The sequence below is a fragment of the Macrobrachium nipponense genome, chromosome 22 (assembly GCF_015104395.2).
Source record: "Macrobrachium nipponense isolate FS-2020 chromosome 22, ASM1510439v2, whole genome shotgun sequence".
Classification (NCBI taxonomy): domain Eukaryota; kingdom Metazoa; phylum Arthropoda; class Malacostraca; order Decapoda; family Palaemonidae; genus Macrobrachium; species Macrobrachium nipponense.
Window position 1 is genome coordinate 74,080,392 of NC_087213.1, and position 20,785 is coordinate 74,101,176.

A 20,785-nucleotide genomic window follows, 5' to 3' on the forward strand; every position below is an offset into this window, starting at 1 on the left:
AAAGTTATGTATTTATGCTAAGTTCCCTTTCCTTCACGATAAAAGCTTTAAAAAGAAATTCATGAATTTAATTCATAACGAACTGCCAGCAGTTAATTGAAGTTGATCCCACGAAATCCTCTAAGTATACCTTCTTTTTTTCAGAGTGAAGGACGGACTGAGCCCTTCCTTGACATCCAACATTGTTTATAAATATACCTGTCCCAGATGTAGTCTGGGAACCTACGTTGGATGTACAAGGAGGCTTCTCAAGGTCCGTTTCTGCTCCCATCAAGGTGTCAGCTTTAGGACAGGATGCAGATTGTCCAATCCCGAATTATCTAATATTCGGAATCACTCTCACATTTGTGGTGCCCGCTTGGACATCAATGATTTTAAGATTATTGGATCAGCAAGTAGAGACGACGAGTTGATGGTGCTGGAGTCCCTTCTTATTAAGACCAGTGTACCAACACTAAATACCCAATCGTCGTCCACACAACTGTTTTTAGCATAACTGCCTGTTTGTTTACTCTCCACGTTCTGTTTAGTCATCTTCTTATGTTATTTTCTCTGCCTTTTTTATTTTTAGTCACTTTTTTATCTCTTACCTTGGTAGGTGATCCTTTCAAGTTTCTCGTTTTAATTTGTATTGTAAATGTCAAAATATCTGTTGTGCTTTTTTTAGATTTTTTATGAGTGAGTGATAATTTTAGTATTCTTAATATATAATTTCCAGCCTTGAGGATGCATCATGTGATGTGAAACAAACGTCGGGTGTTAATAACCGATACTTGTGAAAGACATGCTTTTACCTCTTCAAACCACCTGGATATATATGATTAATTATATAGATATATATATAATATAATATATATATATATTATTATATATATATAGATATATATATTATATATATCATCATATATATATATTATATATATATAGTATATATATATATATATATATATATCTATAGATATATATATATATTTATATTTATATATATATGATATATATTATATCTATATATATCTATATATATATAATTTATATATATATATATATATATATATCTTATATATATATCTATAATATATACATATTTATCTTTGATTTATCTATATCTATATATATATATATATATATATCTCTATATCTCTTCTATATATATATCTATCTCTATATATCTTATATATATATATATATCTCCTATATATCTATATCTATACATCTTTTATATATATATATATATATATATATATATTATATATATATATTTCTTTATATATCTCTATCTATATCTATATATTGTCTATATATCTGTAATATTTATATAATATCTATATATATCTATATATACTAATATATAGTATATTATATAATCTCCATATTTTATTATTTTATATTTATGTATACAGAATACGAAAGTTAGGAACGTGATAAATCCATAAATAAAGATAAATGCCACGAAGGAGAAAAATAAACGAAAGGAGTCCTGCGAGATCTTTCGACTTAAAAGCCCTTTACTGAAGCAGATACTGCTTCAGTAAAGGGCTTTTAAGTCGAAAGATCTCGCAGACTCCTTCGTTTAATTTTCCTTTGTGGCATTTATCTTTATATATATATATCTATATATATACATATTTATATATATATATATATATATCTATATATATAGAATATATATATATATATATATATATATATATATATATATATATATATATATATATATATATATATATATATAAATATAAATATATATATATCATATATATATATATATATATATATATATATATATATATATATATATATATATATATATATATATATATATATATATATATATATATATATATATATCACCTATATATCTGATATATATATATATATATATATCTATATCTATCTATATATATATATATCATATATATCTATATATATATATACTATACAGGGGGTGGGGGTCCTCGAGTTACGACGTTGATCCGTTCTTAAGATGCGTCGTAAAACGATTTTCAGCGTAAGTCAGAACATTAAAAAATACCACATGATTTAATGTAAATACCTATCAATAACAACGAGAGAACAATTCCTTACCTTTATTAATTTGATTGGCTTGCACACTGGAGAGGAAGCTGCAGTGCTGGAGAGACTGGCGGGGAGGTTAGTGAAGAGAAAAGAACCTCCAGAAGATGCTGGAGATGCTGAGTGAGGTGATTCTTGAGGTGAGGCAGAACATACTACTCGGAGATGCTGGGGCACGGTGAGTCTTTAGGTGAGGCAGAACCTACAGAAGGTGCTGGAGATGCTGGGGCAGGTGAGTCTGGGTTAGCAGAACATTCAGAAGGTGCTGGAGATTGTGGGGCAGGCGAGTCTGGGTTAGCAGAACATTCAGAAGGTGCTGGAGATTGTGGGGCAGGCGAGTCTGGATTAGCAGAGGCAGCTGAGGTAGAGGGTACAGGATCTCTACCTTCTTAAAATACTGCTCCAGGTTAGTCTGAACAGAGAGCAACCTCTTTTCATCCAAAATCTCCTTGTAACACTGCATCAAATCCTTGATGCCTCTGGAAACCCTAGTGAACCTGTCCAAGTTGGGATCCTGAGCCTCAAAAGTTGACAATGCTTGCTGCAACTCTGCAAAACCTCTTGCCAAGTCCTGCCTTGTGAAAGCCTTAGGCTCTGGGGTGGGTGCTTCTTCTTCTTCCTCTATCATCTGCTTCTCCAGTTGTATCAGGTCCTCAGCAGATAACTCCTCGCCATGAGATTCCAGCAGCTCTGTAACATCATCAACCTCCATCTCCAAATTGATTTCCTTACTCAGGGCAACAACGTTCTTGACAACTTGCTGAACTGTGTCCTCAAACCCATGGAAATCATTCACAAATTGAGGACAAATTTTCTTCCAGACACCATTCATGTTTGTTTGCTTAACCTCCTCCCAGGAATCAGCAATGTTCTTTACAGCATCAAGGATGTTGTAGGATTTCCAAAAGTCCTTCAGAGTCAAGTCCTTCTTGGTTTCAGTTGCCTGTAAAGCCAAGCAATTGTCCTTCGTAGGTAGTAGGCCTTGAACGAAGCAATCACTCCTTGGTCCATAGGCTGTAAAAGGGCCGTGGTATTAGGTGGAAGGTAAACCACCTTGACATTAGGGTTGAAGTCTCCCAGCTGGGCAGGGTGTCCAGGGGCATTGTCCAGCACTAGCAACACCTTAAAGGGGATACCCTTGGAGGCGCAATACCGCTCCACACTTGGAACAAAATGGTTTACGAACAAGTCCTCAAACACTGCAAGTGTCACCCATGCCTTCTTGTTGGACTTCCAAATTACTGGTAGTTGACCCTTCCAAATGCCCTTGAGTGCCCTTGGATTTTCAGCCTGATACACCAACAAGGGCTTCAGTTTGAAGTCGCCAGCTGCATTACCCCCAAGAAGTAAAGTTAGCCTCTCCTTGCTGGCTTTATGACCGCGTGCTGACTTCTCCTCCTTGGCGATGTAAGTGCGGTTAGGCATACGCTTCCAAAACAAACCTGTCTCGTCTACGTTAAACACTTGCTGAGCAGAATAACCCCCCTCCTTAATTATCTCAGACAACGCTTTAGGAAATTCACTCGCTGCTTTCTCATCCCCACTAGCAGCTTCACCTTGCACTTTAAGGTTATGGTAATTGGCCCGAGCCTTAAATCGCATAAACCAACCCCTACTAGCCACAAACTCTTCACTTTCACTTCCCTCCCCCTTTTCTTTTTTCAACGCTTCAAACAATCTTTTCGCCTTCTCCTGAATCACCATAAGGCTGACTGGGATACGCCGTTGATTTTGGTCTTCCAACCAAAGCACCAATAACCTTTCCATTTCAATTATTAGACCACTACGCTGCTTAGTTATCACTGTCGCTTTCATAGGAGCAGATCCTTTCACATGTTCAATGATGCGCTCTTTATCTTTGATAATGGTAGCAACGGTCGAACGGCTAAGGCCAAGCGAGCGGCCAATGTTTGTTGGCGTTTCTCCCTTCTCAGATTGCTTTATAATGTCCACTTTAATTTCCATGGTGATGGCCTTTCTTTTCTTCGATGCACTACCATCAGAAGAGTCCGCCTTGCGCTTGGGAGCAAAAAGTTACAAAAACGATACAACACGAGGGAGAGAGAGGCAGTGTAAACAACCAAAATGGCGTATGGGCGAGGAATGAGCGTAGCGAAGCGACGCCGTCCTCTCCCCCACAAAGCGTATTCTTCCGCCGTGCGCCCGGAACTAGTTCGCGTTTGTTTACGTCGCTTACGACGCTAAACCGCGGAACGACGCAAAATGTTATTTTTTATATTTTTATGGGGGCGCGTTCGTGACCACGAAACATTGTAAGTCGAGACCGGCGTAACCCGAGGACTTACTGTATATATATATATATATATATATATATATATATATATATATATATATGTATTTTCCTGGGATTTTTAAAAGTAGGTATACTGTTGCACCAGCTTCCATGTAAATTCATTCTAATCCTTTAAAAAAGTTTGTAGTATGTACTTCATTCACATCTAACTGAGCTTAATGTCCAAAGCATTTTATTATATAAATATATGTAATGAATGTCTCATATATCATAAAATGCCACCATCACGTAAAACGACTATGTGATAAAGATAATTTTTTAGTCTAAAACAAAGATAAGTTAAGTATATCTTAGTTTTAACAAACCTCTGAGCTGATTAACAGCTCTCCTAGGGCTGGCCCGAAGGATTAAATATTTTTACGTGGCTAGGGACTAATTGGTCATTTAGCAACGGGACCTACAGCTTATTGTGGGATCCGAAAACCACACTATATTGAGAAATGAATTTCTATCACCAGAAATAAATTCCTCTGATTCTGCGTTGGCCGAGCCGGGATTCGAACTGCGGACCACCAGATTGGCAGCTGAGCGCGAAAACCACTCGTCCAGTGAGGAACTGGTCTAAAGCAAAACCCAGTGACATGTGCAACATGATGTTCTGTTGGATCGAGGCAAAAACAAGCAGAGAGAGAGAAAGAGAGAGAGGTGGGAAGTGGGGATTATTTTACCATAACAAAAAGAAGTGGGTAGATCTAGGGTACTAATCCGCTGCGGCGTAGACTATGGCAGTAGTGGTTTTTCTATGCAGTTTTACCTCCTGAACAAGAATTTTAACTAACATTTATTCAGACGACTGTAATTAACCCCCAGGGCCCAGTACTAAACACAGCAAAATTCATTGGACGCCCCAATCCCTTGTGGATGTCGTATCCGCGGTTATGTTTCTTGCAGTCCGTGGGGAACTATTCTGTAGAATTACCACTGCAAGGAACGTAACCGCGGATACGACTTCCAATAAGGATTGGGGTGTACAATGTATTTCACCGTGTTTAGTACTGGCCCCTGGGAGTTAATTACAGTCGTCCGAATAAATATTAGTTAAAATTCTTGTTCAGGGGGTAAAACTGCATAGAAAAACCACAACTGCCATAGTCTACGCTGCCGCAGATTAGTACCCTAGATCTACCAAGAAGTGATTTGGGGTGAAGTCCTAGTACAGGAACCATCATCGCCCCCGACCCCCACCCAATAACCCATCACCACCCATTTCTCCCTCCCCTCCCTACTGTCTCACTCAGCGTGCGGTGAGAATAAGTATTAAAATTATTTTCACCGCACGGTGACAATATTCACTTCGTTAAAAAATAGGGAAGGATGGGGGTCTTTACCCCCATAAAGGTCTGAGCATGACATCCTAGGTAGAGTTAGGTTGGCAGGCTAGCATTGTGGGGGTCCTTGGCCAGTGCCCTCCCTATTCCAACGGTCGGGACTGTTGAAATCGGTTTATCTTATCTTTGAACTTACAACTGTCCGTGATTTCTCCAAAATACCTAAGGTACGTTGCCTACTACCTAGGTACCCAAGTTTTAACAGGCGACGACATTCTACTACCTAGTAGGTAGGTATGAGCTACATACCTACCTACCTACCTATTGAGATACTTACTCAAGTTTATTGTTGGTAAAATTAATTCCAAAGCCGAGTACCGCAGAAAAGAATATCGTTTTCTTCGGATTGCGCCGAAGAACTCCGAAAAACTTCACTATTTTTGACATTTTGACGACTGTAGGCCTACGACCGGCCAAATAGCCAGACTAGTTTACATACGGTTACCAGTAGTAGTAGTAGGTGGCATAAGTCTTTGAAACGGCACCTTTGCTTGTTTTTATTCCTCCTTTGTTTCTTCTCTCGAAATAACAAAGTACCTTTGGAAATTATCTCCTATTTTCTACTTCCTCCTTCAGTAGATCGATCAATAAGGGTATATTAGCTACCTATGCCTCTTTATTTTCCTGATATGGTTGCAGCACAAAACTACATCTATTTCTAATCTCATCGTATGCTGGAGAGTAAAGAAAGAAATGTTCTAAATTTTCATTTTTTTTTTCCTCACAGCACAAACAATTTATATTTTCTCCTTTTATCCCAGTTTTATCATTTAATCCTTGTGTACCTAGTCTGGCCATACTGATCAGCATTGTTTTTCAGTGTTGTCATATCAGATTTCTTCTCTTGTTTTTTTATATTTTCTGTAGATTTTGATGTTGTCTTTTCATTCATTTCTTTATGCCATGTTTTTCTGTCCCAGTTGTTTATTATTTCTCTTAACTGCTTCAGTTTTACTTAAGTTTATGTTTAGTTCTTTCATGTATTTTTTTACTTGTATTATCCAGGGGGTTTTCTTGTTTTCATACTGATCCATGGTTATCTCATATAGGAGCCTATTTCTACCACTATCAAATGTATGTTTCAGGTAGAATAGTTTATTCTTCATATCTCTTGAGCGGCCCCTCCCCTTATTTAAAATCTTATCGCACAACTTGCCGTGTAATTTGGCGCTTTCAAAATTGTTCTATATACTTGATTGTCCATCTGAAATTCATTTATGGTTTTCTTGTCAAGTTTCATGACCTCCATGGTATACATGAAGGATGGCATCACTAATCCTTTCCAACACAATTTTCCTATTTTTACACTGCTACAGCTTTTATTGATGACTGCATTGGCCATATTTGCCATCTGCTTTCCTTTAATTTGGACCCTTTTTATCTGTTCTATGAAGCAGTCTTACATGTTGTTGATTGTCACTCCTAGATATTTAATCTGATTAACTATTTTTATTCATTCTATATGCTCCATATTTTCCACATCGTCGACACTATACCAGTCGTTGTGTATTAATATACCTATTACTCCTGTCTTTGTTTATGTTTAAGCCACATTCGCTCGCTATTTCCATAAGGGTTTTTATTGTTTTTGTTATTTCTTCAAGGGTGTGTCCTAGTATTAATCCATCATCTGCATATAATAGTGCCACTATCCTTTAACTTAATTTCTAAAACCTTCTGTTGTACTTTCTAGTTTTTCTATTATCAGGTACCTTATTAGTAGAAAGAATATGGTTGCGCCATTGCATCCCTCTCTTATTCCATTAGCTACATTTAGCTAATTTTGTTCTATATTGTTAAGGTATAGACTTGTTACATCATTTGTAACCTTTGCCACTGCGCTTATTACCTCTGCATGCAGCCTATATTTCATCATGACCTCTATGAGCTTTTTTCTATTAACGAAGTCAGATGCTTTTTGGAAGTCTATTGATACAATAGATAATGGGTCCTTTCCTGTACGTTTCTTGTATGCAGTATTGCAAGATATATAAATTATCAATTCCCCTCCTTTGTGCAGTAAAGCCTGATTGCAGTTCATTCATTTTTCTTCTATCTCTAATATGCTTTTCTATTTTGGTTTTCAGGATCCCCATGAAAATTCTATGATACATTTGTTAGTGCAACTGGCCTAAGATCTTTTACTGTGGGGTGTTGTTTATTGGGTGTAAGTGTTGTCTTTTACTTAAACCAGCTTTTCTGTGTTTTCCTGCCTTTCAGTATATTGTTTAAACTTCTGCCAATTCTTTTTGAAGGTTGGTACTTTGTAAGAATAGTTTGAACAGAACTGGCTTCATTCCGTCTGGCCCTGGTGCTTTATTTGCCTTCATTTTCTCCAGTTGATTTTTTATATCTTCTTCAGTTACACTGACTTCTTCCATTGGTTTAATTTCTGTCTTTGTTAGGTCATACACTCCATCCATGTGTTCTCTTAAAGATATGTTACATCATATGCTGCCATAATATTTTCATTATTTCTTCTGTCATGTTTATACTGTTCTTTCTTGCTTTCACTCCTTATCTCTCCTATTTTTATTTTCTTCTTTTTGGTATATTGTTTACCAGAATTTTACCAGCTCTTTCCTTAATCTCTTGCTTACTTTCGTCGTATAACTTATCCATTCTTTTTCTGAGTTGGTCTTTCCTCTCAGCGTGTCTATATATTCCTAGGTTTTTATCATTCATTATCTCATTTCTAACCTTTTCCTATTTTCTTTATTGTTATCTGTGGTTTTTGTTTTTGTCTATGATATGCTTCTTCACAGTATCTCTTTTCTTCTATTCTTATGGCTTTCCTTTTTAATTTGTTATACATCCTTCTTTATTTCTTTGGTGACCCATACTGGTTCTATTTCTTCTCGCTTTAGTCTTCTTTTTATTATCTTCTCTAGGTTATTTGAGTTTGCTTCACTCATTGTTTCCTCCAGCTGGGTTAGATTTCGTGTCTTGTTGGCTTAGTTTACATTCTATATATTCAAGGTATTTCCTGGTGGACTCTTCTGTTATTATCAGACATCTGATTTCCTTTGTTTCATTTTTTATGTTTTCTTACTTCTGTGTTAATTATGAATTGGACTTTTATGAGGTGGTGGTCTTTTAGGTCATATTCACACTTTCCGTCATCTATCTCCATACATTCGTAGTTTTTGTACAGATTTTGGTTGACTAGGCCAAAGTCTATAGAGCAGTTCTGATCCCCTCTATTTCACGTCATCTCTCCTTTGTAGCTGGGATCTCCATTTAATAGCGTTAGGTTATATTTTTTCTTTAGGTCCATAACGTATTTTCTATTTTGGCCAAGTTCTTGTGTCCCTATGAAACCCGAATGCCCATTGAAGTCCCCAAGGATAATCAAAGGCAGATCTGTGGTCACTTATGGTGCAAGTGCATCACGATCGTAGTAGTAGGGTAATTAAGGATAGTTTGCCTCTTCATCGGCGCTTCCTAAACTTCTCTCTCTCTCACATAAGATCACGAAATGATTTAACCCTTTTTACTTTTTCCTTATTCTAGCCCAATACTTTTGTATGTGAGGGAGCCCGCTGCAGTTTTTTCGTGTGTAAAAACGACATTTTTACTACATGTTCCAAGTCATGAGCTACAACACTTTTATTTTATCGTACCGAATTTAATTGAATATAAAATTTACACCAAATGCCAAGCACTGGGACCTATGAGGTCATTCAGCACTGCTACGGAAATTGACAGTAAACTGTTTGAAAGGTGTAACACGAGGAAAACCTCGCAATTACACAAATAAACAATTATCATAAGAGGGCGGAACGTAAGATGGAAGGAAGACCTCCCCAACTTTTACGTGAGATAGATTATGATAGAGTTGTATGAATATAGTGTTTGCAAATAGTATTTTACCGTGAGGGATAGTGAAGAGAAATCGACGAAATTGGTGAAAGAGTTTGACGGCGTTTTTAAATGGAAACATGGAGCATATTTAATAAAACAGGAAAACTATGGATGAGTGGTAACTGCCAGTGTTGACTGTCTTATGGCGAATTAAAGTGCCTGAAGATGGAAGACATTGGGACTCAAAACGAATTTCTTGTTTGTTTGTATGAGGTTATCAGCGCTGAAACGGAAATTGACTGTAAAAAGACTTTATAGGTGTAACAAGAGCTTCACTAAGAGTCAATTGTTAGGAGAGGGTGGAAAGTAAGATGGAAGAAAGAGAATATGAAAGGAAGTACAGTAAAAGGAACTAAAGGGGGTTGCAGCTAGGGGCCGAAGGCACGCTGGAAAAGAACCATTAGAAATCCGGTGCACTGACTGCACTATCCCCCTACGGGAGTAAGGGCAAGTCAAATGGTACCTACGTGTGGCATGGTTCTCAGAACGTCCTTGCAAATATGTGTACGTGAAGAATAAGCGAGCGTGTTCTGCTGAGCGCCTTCGGCGAAGTGGGACCAGATGTAGAAGACTGCGCTAAAGGGTAGTTTTTATGGGCTAATTAGGCAATGCAATATTGCCGAGTTTATGGTCTTCTTTCTTACTGTGCTACTCATCGCTTGCGTATTTCTCGGTATGCTTGACCTTGCTTCCAATGACTGGTTTAAACTTGTTTCTCTCCTTCTGTAAATCTTCAGCTGAAAACCATTATGGACAGAGTCAACCACGGACTCTCTAACCCGAGAAGGCCCCGAAGCGACATAAGCCTGCGGAGAGACACACAAGTTATAGGAAAAGGTGATAAATAAATTCATATGAGGGAATTTAAGAGAAACTAAAACCGATACTTGGATGAATGAAGCCGTACCACCGATACCCTTTATGTTAAACCTGTTTTAACTATTTCGCTTAAGACACCAGAGAGAGAGAGAGAGAGAGAGAGAGAGAGAGAGAGAGAGAGAGAAGAGAGAGAATATCCTTTTGTGCTGACTCAAGGCTATGTGGAGGGGTATAATTAGTCGGCATTTTGTACGGCAGAACCTTGAGGGAGATTACTTTAACCAATACAATTACCATATTCCCCGCGGTAGTTTCTTTCTTTATCCTATGGTGTTGTCGCTGCTGCTGATGGATGATGAGGATGACGATGACAATTTAACTCCTGATACTGATGCTGGAACCAGAACTGGAATATAAAATGTACGCCAAAAGCGTATCTTTCCTATAGCTATAGTGGGCGCCACCGGTTTTCGGGTGATGTTATCTATATATTGTGCGTTTATAGTGGGTTGTATAGATATAATACGGTGCCAATTTTCATGTTATGGTAATGGTAATCATAATAGCTTCATGAGGTCTATTGAAATGGCTTCCATTTCTTGAAACGTAGTGCTTTCTTTTTATCAGATATTTTGAATATATCGTATTTCGTCTATTCTTTGTTAAAACTCAGTTTCATTAATAAAACTGAAGATGGCAATTTTTTTTGCCAGGCGTTGCCACATCTGAGTTTAAGGGTTGTATGATTCGTAAAAGGATTTAAAAAGGTCGTGGTCACTATAATCGCTCTAGATCAGCCACTGTGATAAGTATGGACAGCCCGTGAACTCGCAAACGCCCGTTTCCAGAAAATATATAGGGAATGAGTGGATGTCTTTTCTTATAAAAATGAACCAAACAAAACAAGACAGTGATTCCCCAAGGTCTTAACAGATTGATTGATTTATGAATTTATGGGCCGAGATCAAACACCGAAGCCAACAGGCCTTTTAGCGCTTCTATAACTATAGAAAGAAAATCACGGAGTCACTAGAATCAAGTAAACGCATTATAGGAGTGATATTTCTACCTAGGAAAGATCCCCAAAAGCCAATGAGTTGGAAGAGAGAATATGAACGGAGTTATAGTAATAAGAATGAAAAGGGTTTGCAGCTAGGGGGCAGAAGGACGCTGCTAAGGACCTTAATAATAATACCAGCAGTGCATTGCGTGATGTACACTGACGACACTGACACCCTACGGGAGATAATGTCGTTAGTGTCGTTGCTATCAGTGCAGTTTCTACTGTCGTTCCTACACTGCTGTTAGGTGCTGCTGACGGTGTCGCTGCTGTTGCCTTTATCGTTACTTTTTCTACTGCAGAGCCGATCGGCTCATTGCAATCGATACGAAAATCTGAAACGTGCGTACAACAACATTATAAAGCCCCTGACATATGCAGTGAAAAGACTAAATGTGAGCAGCATGTGCAAGGTTTTACAATGATGATTTTAATGCAGACGGAGCCCTTGCGCTTTCTTTCACCTGAGTGGTTTCACCGAAAAGCCCTTGAAAAAGATAAGCGAATCTCATGTACTATTAGTAGCTTCCGTGGGCTAGTCTGGCACTCAATTCGAAATGAAAAGGGTAAAAAACAGTAGCTTGTCCTCCCTAAAACTGTTTATCATAAGAGTGGGGCTTACAAGGCATGACAACATTCCTAATGTCTAATGTTAATTTCCTCCTTTTCTTAAAGGGCATTGAATATGATCAATCTTGAAAAGGAAATTTAATACTATTGGCCAACGTCTTACTCGTACGAGAAAGCTATTATCATCACGTTCCAAATTTACCCCAAAACTAACGGTGTTCAGTTATAATTGCAAATTCAAACAGGGAGCAAACTGAATTTGGTGTTTACAAAGTACGCTGCTAAGACTGCAGAAAGCTATGTCGAAGAAAAGCGACGTCCAGCGTTACAGACAATATCCATCACACCAGAGCAGTAGGAAACGGTTTTAAGAATGAAGGATTTCCTTACGTAAGAGAGATATAAAAAAATCTGACTGGAATGAGTCTTCATTGCTATTCAGGCAAAACAGAAGACTGAAATCAGACCTTATCAATCAAACAAACAATATGAACCTGCCAGATGGGCACGGGAAGTCGGACACTGTTGGTGAGAATGCTGTGACTCAACTTACCTCCACTTCAAAATTTTGCGAATTTCTCATCAAAACAGGTAAGCGGATGTCTCCCATGAGTTCTTCGACTTGAAAACCAAAATTCATTACTTCACGTAAAAATATTATTACTTCTGTCATATATGAACAGATGTGAACTTCAGTAAGCTTCGGCAAACTGCTAAATTCGTAAAGGTTACTTGCACGGAAAATAAAAAAAAGATTGGTTATGATTGTAAAAAAAAATATAGGGATACCCTTTTTAGTTTTCTGCAAAGAAAACTATTGAGCCGCCTTTGTCTGTCCGTCTGCACTTTTTTCTGTCCGCCCTCAGATCATAAAAACTACCATAGCTAACTTTAACCTTAAATACAATAATAACTACTGAGGCTAGAGGGCTACAAATTAAAATATTGATCATCCACCATCCAATCATCAAACATACCAAATTGCAGCCCTCTAGCTTCTGTAGTTTTTATTGTATTTAAGGTTAAAGTTAGCCATGGTCATGCGTCAGGCCACCGCAGTTTCATGGGTCGCGGCTGAGTGTTTCATGGGCCGTGGCTGAGAGGTTCACGCAGGAAACTTGGGCGCATTTTTTTTTATTGTATTTAATTAATGGACTCCACCGTCAACGCAATGAGATCATGTTACCGTATGAAGAGGTTGCTCTTACACAATTGTGGCAAATAACTTTGGTCTTCATTCACTTGCCTAGAAATTGACCATCATCCATTCATAACCAATGGATATCATCATCTCTTGGATATCATCTCTTAACCAATCTGCTTATGTCTTGCTTGTCGTATTTTTTCATCTATTCCACTTTTATTCAAGCAGTTATTCTTTGTTATAGAAGGGTTACTGCACATCCTCTAAGGAAAGTGTTCGTTGCTTCTGTTTACAGTAAAACAATCTCATTTTGTTTAAACTTTTATATTTCCAGCTTTTATGACGAATGCTTGACTAAAACTAAAGACAGAAAAGAGTAGAGAAATGGAGAGTAATTCCAGTGACCTCAGACATGCTCTTTCGTTGTCCAACAGATCTTCTTCGCCCAAAGTTCCGCAAGGTTTGGAGGGAGTGATTTGTATAAAACTTTGAAAAGTTCTTCTCCAGAAGACTGGTGGGATTTAAAGTCACCATTTAACGTACCTCTTGGCAAAGGTTGCAATGTCACTTGATCGGAAAGGTGACCGTCACTGTCGTTCTCGGATCTGCTCTGGAACTTCTCTTGGAATAGATCTGCTTTTTGTTTAGAGTAGTTCTGGTCACCTTGTGGCTCAGAAAGTCTGTTCTGTGGCATGAATTGGGGTATCAAAGGTTTCTGTGAAGATGATACTGGGTCAGGCCACATAAATGCTAGTTCATGCATCTTATCATCGGCAATAAGTCCTAAGGAACTTACTCCATGGTTAGATGATGACTGTTGTACTTCAGGGTACCCATACTCTTGCTTTACTGGGTAGTTCAAGATTTGATTTGGGATGCAAGGCTTTGTCTCAGATAGTGAGTTCAGATCTGCATCATCATCATCATCATCATCTAGAATAATGACTTCATCACTCTCACTTTCTTTAGAAAAGGAGGCCGTTCTTTTGTTCAATGCTTTCTTCAGAGGAAGATTCACACCGTCACCAAGAGAACTCGAGAACTTGAATGATTCTTTCTGCCTTGTGGTAGATCCCAAGTTCTCTCCAGCACTGGGCTTTTGGAAACATTCCCCTAATTCTTGCAGATCTACCAGAGACTCCAAGAAGTGTGACATTGCATTTGTGATAGGGATGCGTGCTTGGTACTGCTGCATATACCTTTCTAATAAATGAATATATTTCCTCTTTCTGCTGGCTATTTCCAGTGTGCCAACTAAATTTGGGTCTTCGTGGTCAAAAAGGGCCACCATAAGGCTTAATATCATGAATATCTCATCACTGTATAAGTAGTAGTATTTCTGAAAGAAAAACCTCCATTTGCACATGGTTGTGTCATCATCAACGAATTTTTCTACAGATGAAAGCATTATCTTTGGGAATGTGCAGGAATGTGTAAACTGTCTTCTCGGCCACCATTCTCTTTCACTGTCATACTGATGAGTCCCAAAAATGAAAGCAGCCCTCGCTACTGCTGGTTTCAGCAAAATTCTCTGATCGTTGATCTGCAGTTCGCGGAGTTCGGGGGCTGAACCCAAAAACTTCCCCATGCTTTTGCAAAAGACGAAGAAGAGATGCTCAAGCACATCAGCATTCTTCTCGTAGTAGTGCTGCGGGAATTCTGGCAACGAGAGAGCTCGCAAAAGTAGTTTGCGAAGTCCTGATATTTTCTCTTGGTCTTCCATAGATAGAAATTCTAAAGCATGATGAACGTCATTGCCATGATCTTTGTAAGATGGACTTCTGTGGGGCTGTAGATTTCCGTGTGGATTTAGACCGTGTCGCAGACGATCAGGTCTTCCGCTCAGATATCTCTGAGCACCACGACGCTTATGCTCTATGGCCATTTTTCTTCTTCTCTCGAGTTTCCGTGACATAAGGGCCTTCCTCTCCTGCTCATTCATCACGAGAGATGTATCCATGCCAATGTTCTGACACCGTTTAAATCTGAAAGGGGAAATGATGGCGATATTTAGAAAACAAAAATGGTCTACTGATCTGTCCATATTAATCTTATCATAGTTGACAGCTTGAAGCAGCGCTCCCGGTCTGATTGGAACATAGTTTAAGGGATGGGTCTTAAAGCAGAATATCATTTCACGAAATGTCAGTTCCTTTCGCTGATAAAGGAGTACTTGAGGTATTTTTCACAGACAAGGAAAATACTACAAAGCAACAAGCAAAAAATACAAGGACGTGTATACCAGGAAAAGTATGAAACCAGTGTCTTCGACCTGCGTTAATTTTTTCCATTTATTTTCCTTACTATGTAGTTCGGGAATTATAGCTATACCTACTTACTATCCACTTGTTTTTATGTGATAAAGCGTTTATCGAGCGCGCAAAAAGAGACAATGGCAGTGTTGGTGTTAAAAGAATCAAGCAACTTTATGACTTTGATTGTAAATGAAGTATTTGTAAATGATAATTCAGTTTTTGTATCATCCGTTGATCTGTTCTATTTCCTTCTGGGCGTCCTGTTCTGTGGAAGCTTACAAGGCAAGTTCAAGCATGTCACACGTTACGAATATGACAATAATAATAGCCCATAAGAACGACTTGTCTCCATATATAGATCTTGCTTACAGAAGCGTATGGCAAAAGGCCTCAGTGTGGTGGTGGCAATGACAAACCTCGACCCAGCTGAAGCGTCCAAGTTGTGCCACAATACTATTAGGAAAAACGTTCACTCAAACCTTTCATTCAGTTAATCTTATTTGCACAGACATTTTTCTCTTTTATGTTCTCTACTCCCTCTCTTACCTGCAAGCTTGACAGGATTTCCTGTTCTGGTTGACGTCGCATTTTCCTTCCTTCAGGCAGAAAAACGTGTCGAAAACCCGACTCTGAACGCTCCGTCGAAAGAAGGCTTTGCAGGAGTCACAGCAGATCGCCCCAAAATGGTTGCACCTGGCGACGCGGTTACAAACTCCGCATCTCTGGAACGGTTAGTGAGAAAAGGGTAAAAAAATTAATATACATAAATGAAAAGAAATAAACACTAATTTAATTGATCAGCTTTATCCACTTCATGCACCTATGCAGAAGGTTCGTTCGTCAGCAGCACAGTGAACTCCCTGAGCACACTGCGCCAGTTGCCTTTGTCCTGCGAGCATTGTGGCTCTCCTGGATACTTAGGCCCCCTTTCCAATACTTCTTTCACACACTCTCTCCATCTAATTCATCTAAGCATCTTCACACTGCTCGTCCCTTTCGGTTCTTTTGGACACTAGTACATTCATCTCAACATCCACAATAACCTTATTTTTAGAGGAGAATTACCTCAACAACCCCTTCACATGTTCAACCTTGGTTTTCAGTGATGATTCGAGTTGCTCCGAAATTTTGAGCCCAAACCCTACTACCGTCCTCGCTTCACCTTTTCCGAGTCTCCTCCTCTCCCATCCTACAATTACAGTTACTTACCAGTGCCCACACAAGTCAGCAACGACCATTTTTCCACCCTCCATTTGAACATTCATTGCTCCTACTCTCTGGCTTGCATTTATCCTCATAATTCAACTCCCAACTTTCTTCTCTTGCAAACACTTTGAAACTCCTTTAACAGTTTCCGAAGTATCTCGTCAATATCGGTAATTATAAGTATTGTGTCATCTTCAAGCACTGACCATTCCACACTCCCTTCACAACTCAGTTTCTTATCTTACAATTCTACACCTGCATTTGCTGTCCTTTCTTTGAGTTATCGCACCACTCCATCTATAAAGCTATGAAACAGTCAGTGAGAGATAGTAATATTATACTCTTGTCTCAGACCCAGTTTTCAATCACTATCCCATATAACATATCCTAACACGCGCTAATCTCCCATCGTGCATCATTGATCATAAGCTTTTTGTAGGCCCAGCTTCTTACATTTAATTGTAAGCTTATCATATATATATATGTATATATATATATATATATATATATATATATATATATATATATAATATATATACATATATTATATATTATATAATGTTCCAATGTATTGATACAATGGAGTTAATTCATCGAACCAAGCTTTGTTTATCTGCATTAACTCTGGGCACTAAAATGTCAGAAAGAAAAAAATATACGTACATAGAAAGCAAAATTCCAGTCGACAGACATTGAACAATAAAAACGCCGATGATGTACAATGCCTACAACAACAGAAAAAGATCGATCAGACTACGGAGGCAAGTGAAGTCTTAAAACGTCTCGAAAGTTTGTCTGTATCACTGATGAAACCTGTAAGTGGGCCAACACCGTCACTAAGAGGCAGTCTGGTGATGTGCGAAGAGTTCAAGGAATGCTTGGATTAACAGAGACTCTTGAAAGAGACTCATGTCAGACACTCACTTTGTTATCCTCTGCGTCGGAGTCGGAGTCTTGGCAGGCCGAACTCGAGACCTGACAAGATAAGGAAGTGTCCTGGGAGGGTTCCCTCATCTCATGTTTGACGACGCCTTTGACCTCCACATCCAGTTCCATCTCTTCGTCCATCTCCTCCGTCTTCTCCCGCTTGACCTGGGTCGCCGTTTCCCATCCCAAGGAAGTCAGGTCGATGAGAGTTTGGTCACCTCCCGCCTCCATACTGCTACGCCGTCGTTCGTCGCTTCTGTGAAATGTGAATATTAACATTATATATATATATATATATATATATATATATATATATATATAATATATATATATGTGTGTGTGTGTGTGTGTGTGTATGTAGAGAGAGAGAGAGTTCAAATATCATGCTTGGTTTGATTCATCCATTTTGAACGCTAGGCTGATCCTAATGACTTTTTCCTGACCTCATAGGCCATTTATTACTTGTAACATTTATTTTTCTCAAATCTATCTACTGCTGCTTTTTCTTGTCGAACAAATTCTAGGCACAGAGACTGTGATGCAGTTTTAATCTAACCACGCCATACGTGAGTGCGTACTATAATCTGTGCAACGAAATAAAAAGCGTTAAATTAATCGTATTTATTTAATGCATTGGCGTTTCTCCGAAAAATCTTTTACTCAGAAGTGTTAATTTTTTTTTTATCTCAGTTTATGCAGTTCAGCGAATAAAGTCCATCTTTATATAATATACTTTATAGAGATGAAGCATCAATAATTTAAAGTGAATCTACTGTGCATTATTCCATTATGGTCACTACCCTTTTGCCTTAAATTATGATATAGAGTAACACCTACATGTGACATTGTATATCTGCGTGTAATTGTATGTGTATATATACATTTTATGTGTATATTATATATAATATAGACGTATGTACACATATATATGTATATATAAATATATAAATAAATAATATATATATACATATATATTATACATACATGTGTACACATAAAAATTATACTAACCCTGAACTTGTCTCCAGTCACCTATCCCAAGCAAGCGGCAGCCAGAGCTCTCACACCCACCTACAGCACAGGGAACGATCCTGGGCTGAGAGACGACGGACTCCTACTGCTGTTTGCCTGAATCGCCTCAGTTTCCTTTACATTAAGGCGCCCAGTTTCCTCCTAAACTTCCTCCTTGGGTGATGCTTTTTGCTCCAGCGGCGGAGATGTTGGGATGAACTCGCCTTCAAGGAAAGTTCGTGACTAGCGCTGACCGTGTGAATGAATGCGGGCGATGCGCATCTACGAGGAAAAGATCGCCAAAAATTGGTCTTCCTGGTGGCGCCGTTTTTTTGGGGGAAGCGTCTGTCAGGGTCTGATCAGCCTTCAAAATTCATTATTGATGACAGTTTATACCTCCCGTCGTCATTCACGCCAGGCTTCGTCATTTTCTTCTTTGAAAGACAAGTCGACTATATACGCCTTTTACAACTGACTCAATGACCTCTTGAGCCGTCGCCTCCTCTCACGCCCTCTTTTGATGGGGGTTTGAGAGCTGCTCCGAGGAACCATTTAGTTTTCCCTTGAAGATGACCTTCACTTATGGATCTTTTTAGATTTGGTCTTGTGAGAGGCTAATTTACTGGACATCACTCCCATCCTGTGAGAGGCGCAGCATCAAAAAACAGATACCACATAAACAGGACGCCCCAATAAGTTGAGTCACATAGTGGAACAACCTCCTGAACTCAGTGCTGAGCTGTACCATTCAAGTAAGCACAGTTCAAGCTAAACATACTATATATATATATATATATATATATATATATATTATATATATATATATCACATTTATATAAAAAAGACAAATAAAAGGCGTGATAAGTTCTCCTAAAGGAAAAAACCTTTGAGGTTGAATAACAGTAGTAACTAACATAATAACACTTACATGACAGCAGAAATAATAAAAACAATATTGATATTAATTGCGGTAAGAGCGCATATACATATCAGGCACTAATAATTAAAATGTTCATAGCTTGGGTTACATTGATTGTAACAGTACTTACAGAATGGTCAACTTCAGTTACGCGACGCTATACAGAGATCGAGCTCAAATTAATGTTCCAAATGCACCTTCAGAGCAATCTCCGCTTCCGTGGCAGGCAATTCGCTCTCGGTCATTCCACCGCACATATTCTTGTTGTTAGGTATTATCTAATTTAATTTTATTTTATTTGCTAAAATCCGTTTCAGGTAAACGAATGTTGCATTAGGACAGGGATCTCTCGTCGAATGGGGCTAGAAACAATAAACTTGCACATAGACATTCAAAGGCTAAGCGTATAGACAAAACTAGGATCTGTAGACATCTTGCATCAAGAGTAAGTTTGATACAAATAATAATAACAAGAACACAAAAGAGAACTTAGGTGCTTAATAATATCATCACCATTAAAAATAGTCATAGTAACATGAATCTTGAAATGGAGAAACAATCCACAGTTATGCCTATGTACATATTTTCCTCTTTTCAGCTGAAAACGGGGATCGCACGGTTTCCAGAAAGCTTTCTGTACAGATTTATCTTGAAATAATATCGGTACAGATATATGACTGTATGTGGACTTGCTTCTCTATGATCATCATTAGTATGAATGGTGGGGAAACACATGGACTCTACCACGCAGTCCTGGATCAAAATAAAGAAAATGCCCTCGATCGAATAACCTCCCGCAAAAACCCCCGAGTTGAGTTTCACACAATTTTTTCGGAGGTTTTCCTCCTACGCAGCATGAAGAACTCCTTATTTGCATCTCAGTTACCTTCGTGCTTCATCTTCCTTTGTCCCTCCAAGTTTCGCTGAACTTGGTGTACTAAACACTCAACAGGCAGTGACGTTGCTGGCTACAGCGGCGGGCGAAATGAGTAGCTTAATGGGTTTGTGTGGTCTAATTGCTCTGTAAACAGTGGCATCTGTAATAGCAAGGTACTTTCATGAATACCCGAAATATGCGGTTATTGCTACTGTTGTCGTCATCATTAACTAAAAGAATATGCATTCAAAATCTCCTTAGTAATAAAATGGAAAAAGACAAGAGTACAATTTAAAAAAAATGGCTTCAACTAAGCAACAAACATATATGGCATACGAAAATAGAGAGCAGTTATTGAATAAATTAGGAAAATATAAGTAAAGCGAGGGGCGCTGCATTGTGGGTATCATCCACAACA

The 20,785-nt window shown here is 38.4% G+C and overlaps 2 protein-coding genes across 3 annotated transcripts in view; both read right to left on the bottom strand.

Moving 5' to 3' along the window:
* Window positions 1-6,176, bottom strand: part of LOC135198807 (acylglycerol kinase, mitochondrial-like) — a 120,386-nt gene extending 114,210 nt beyond the window's left edge. Inside the window, exon 1 of the mRNA XM_064226764.1 lies at window positions 5,993-6,176. Coding sequence (XP_064082834.1) covers window positions 5,993-6,102 — 110 coding nt within the window. The 5' untranslated portion in view covers window positions 6,103-6,176. The remainder of the gene's footprint in view (window positions 1-5,992) is intronic.
* A 7,279-nt stretch (window positions 6,177-13,455) lies between these two features.
* LOC135198808 (vitamin D3 receptor B-like) overlaps window positions 13,456-20,785 on the bottom strand; it is an 89,772-nt gene continuing 82,442 nt past the window's right edge. Inside the window, exons 2-5 of one of the 2 annotated variants that reach the window (XM_064226766.1) lie at window positions 18,572-19,211; window positions 17,558-17,816; window positions 15,974-16,149; window positions 13,456-15,157 (exon numbers count right to left, since the gene is read on the bottom strand). In XM_064226766.1, the coding sequence (XP_064082836.1) occupies window positions 13,579-15,157; window positions 15,974-16,149; window positions 17,558-17,791 (1,989 nt within the window). In that variant the 5' untranslated portion in view covers window positions 17,792-17,816; window positions 18,572-19,211 and the 3' untranslated portion in view covers window positions 13,456-13,578. The remainder of the gene's footprint in view (window positions 15,158-15,973; window positions 16,150-17,557; window positions 17,817-18,571; window positions 19,212-20,785) is intronic. The other variant, XM_064226767.1, reaches the window with a different exon arrangement.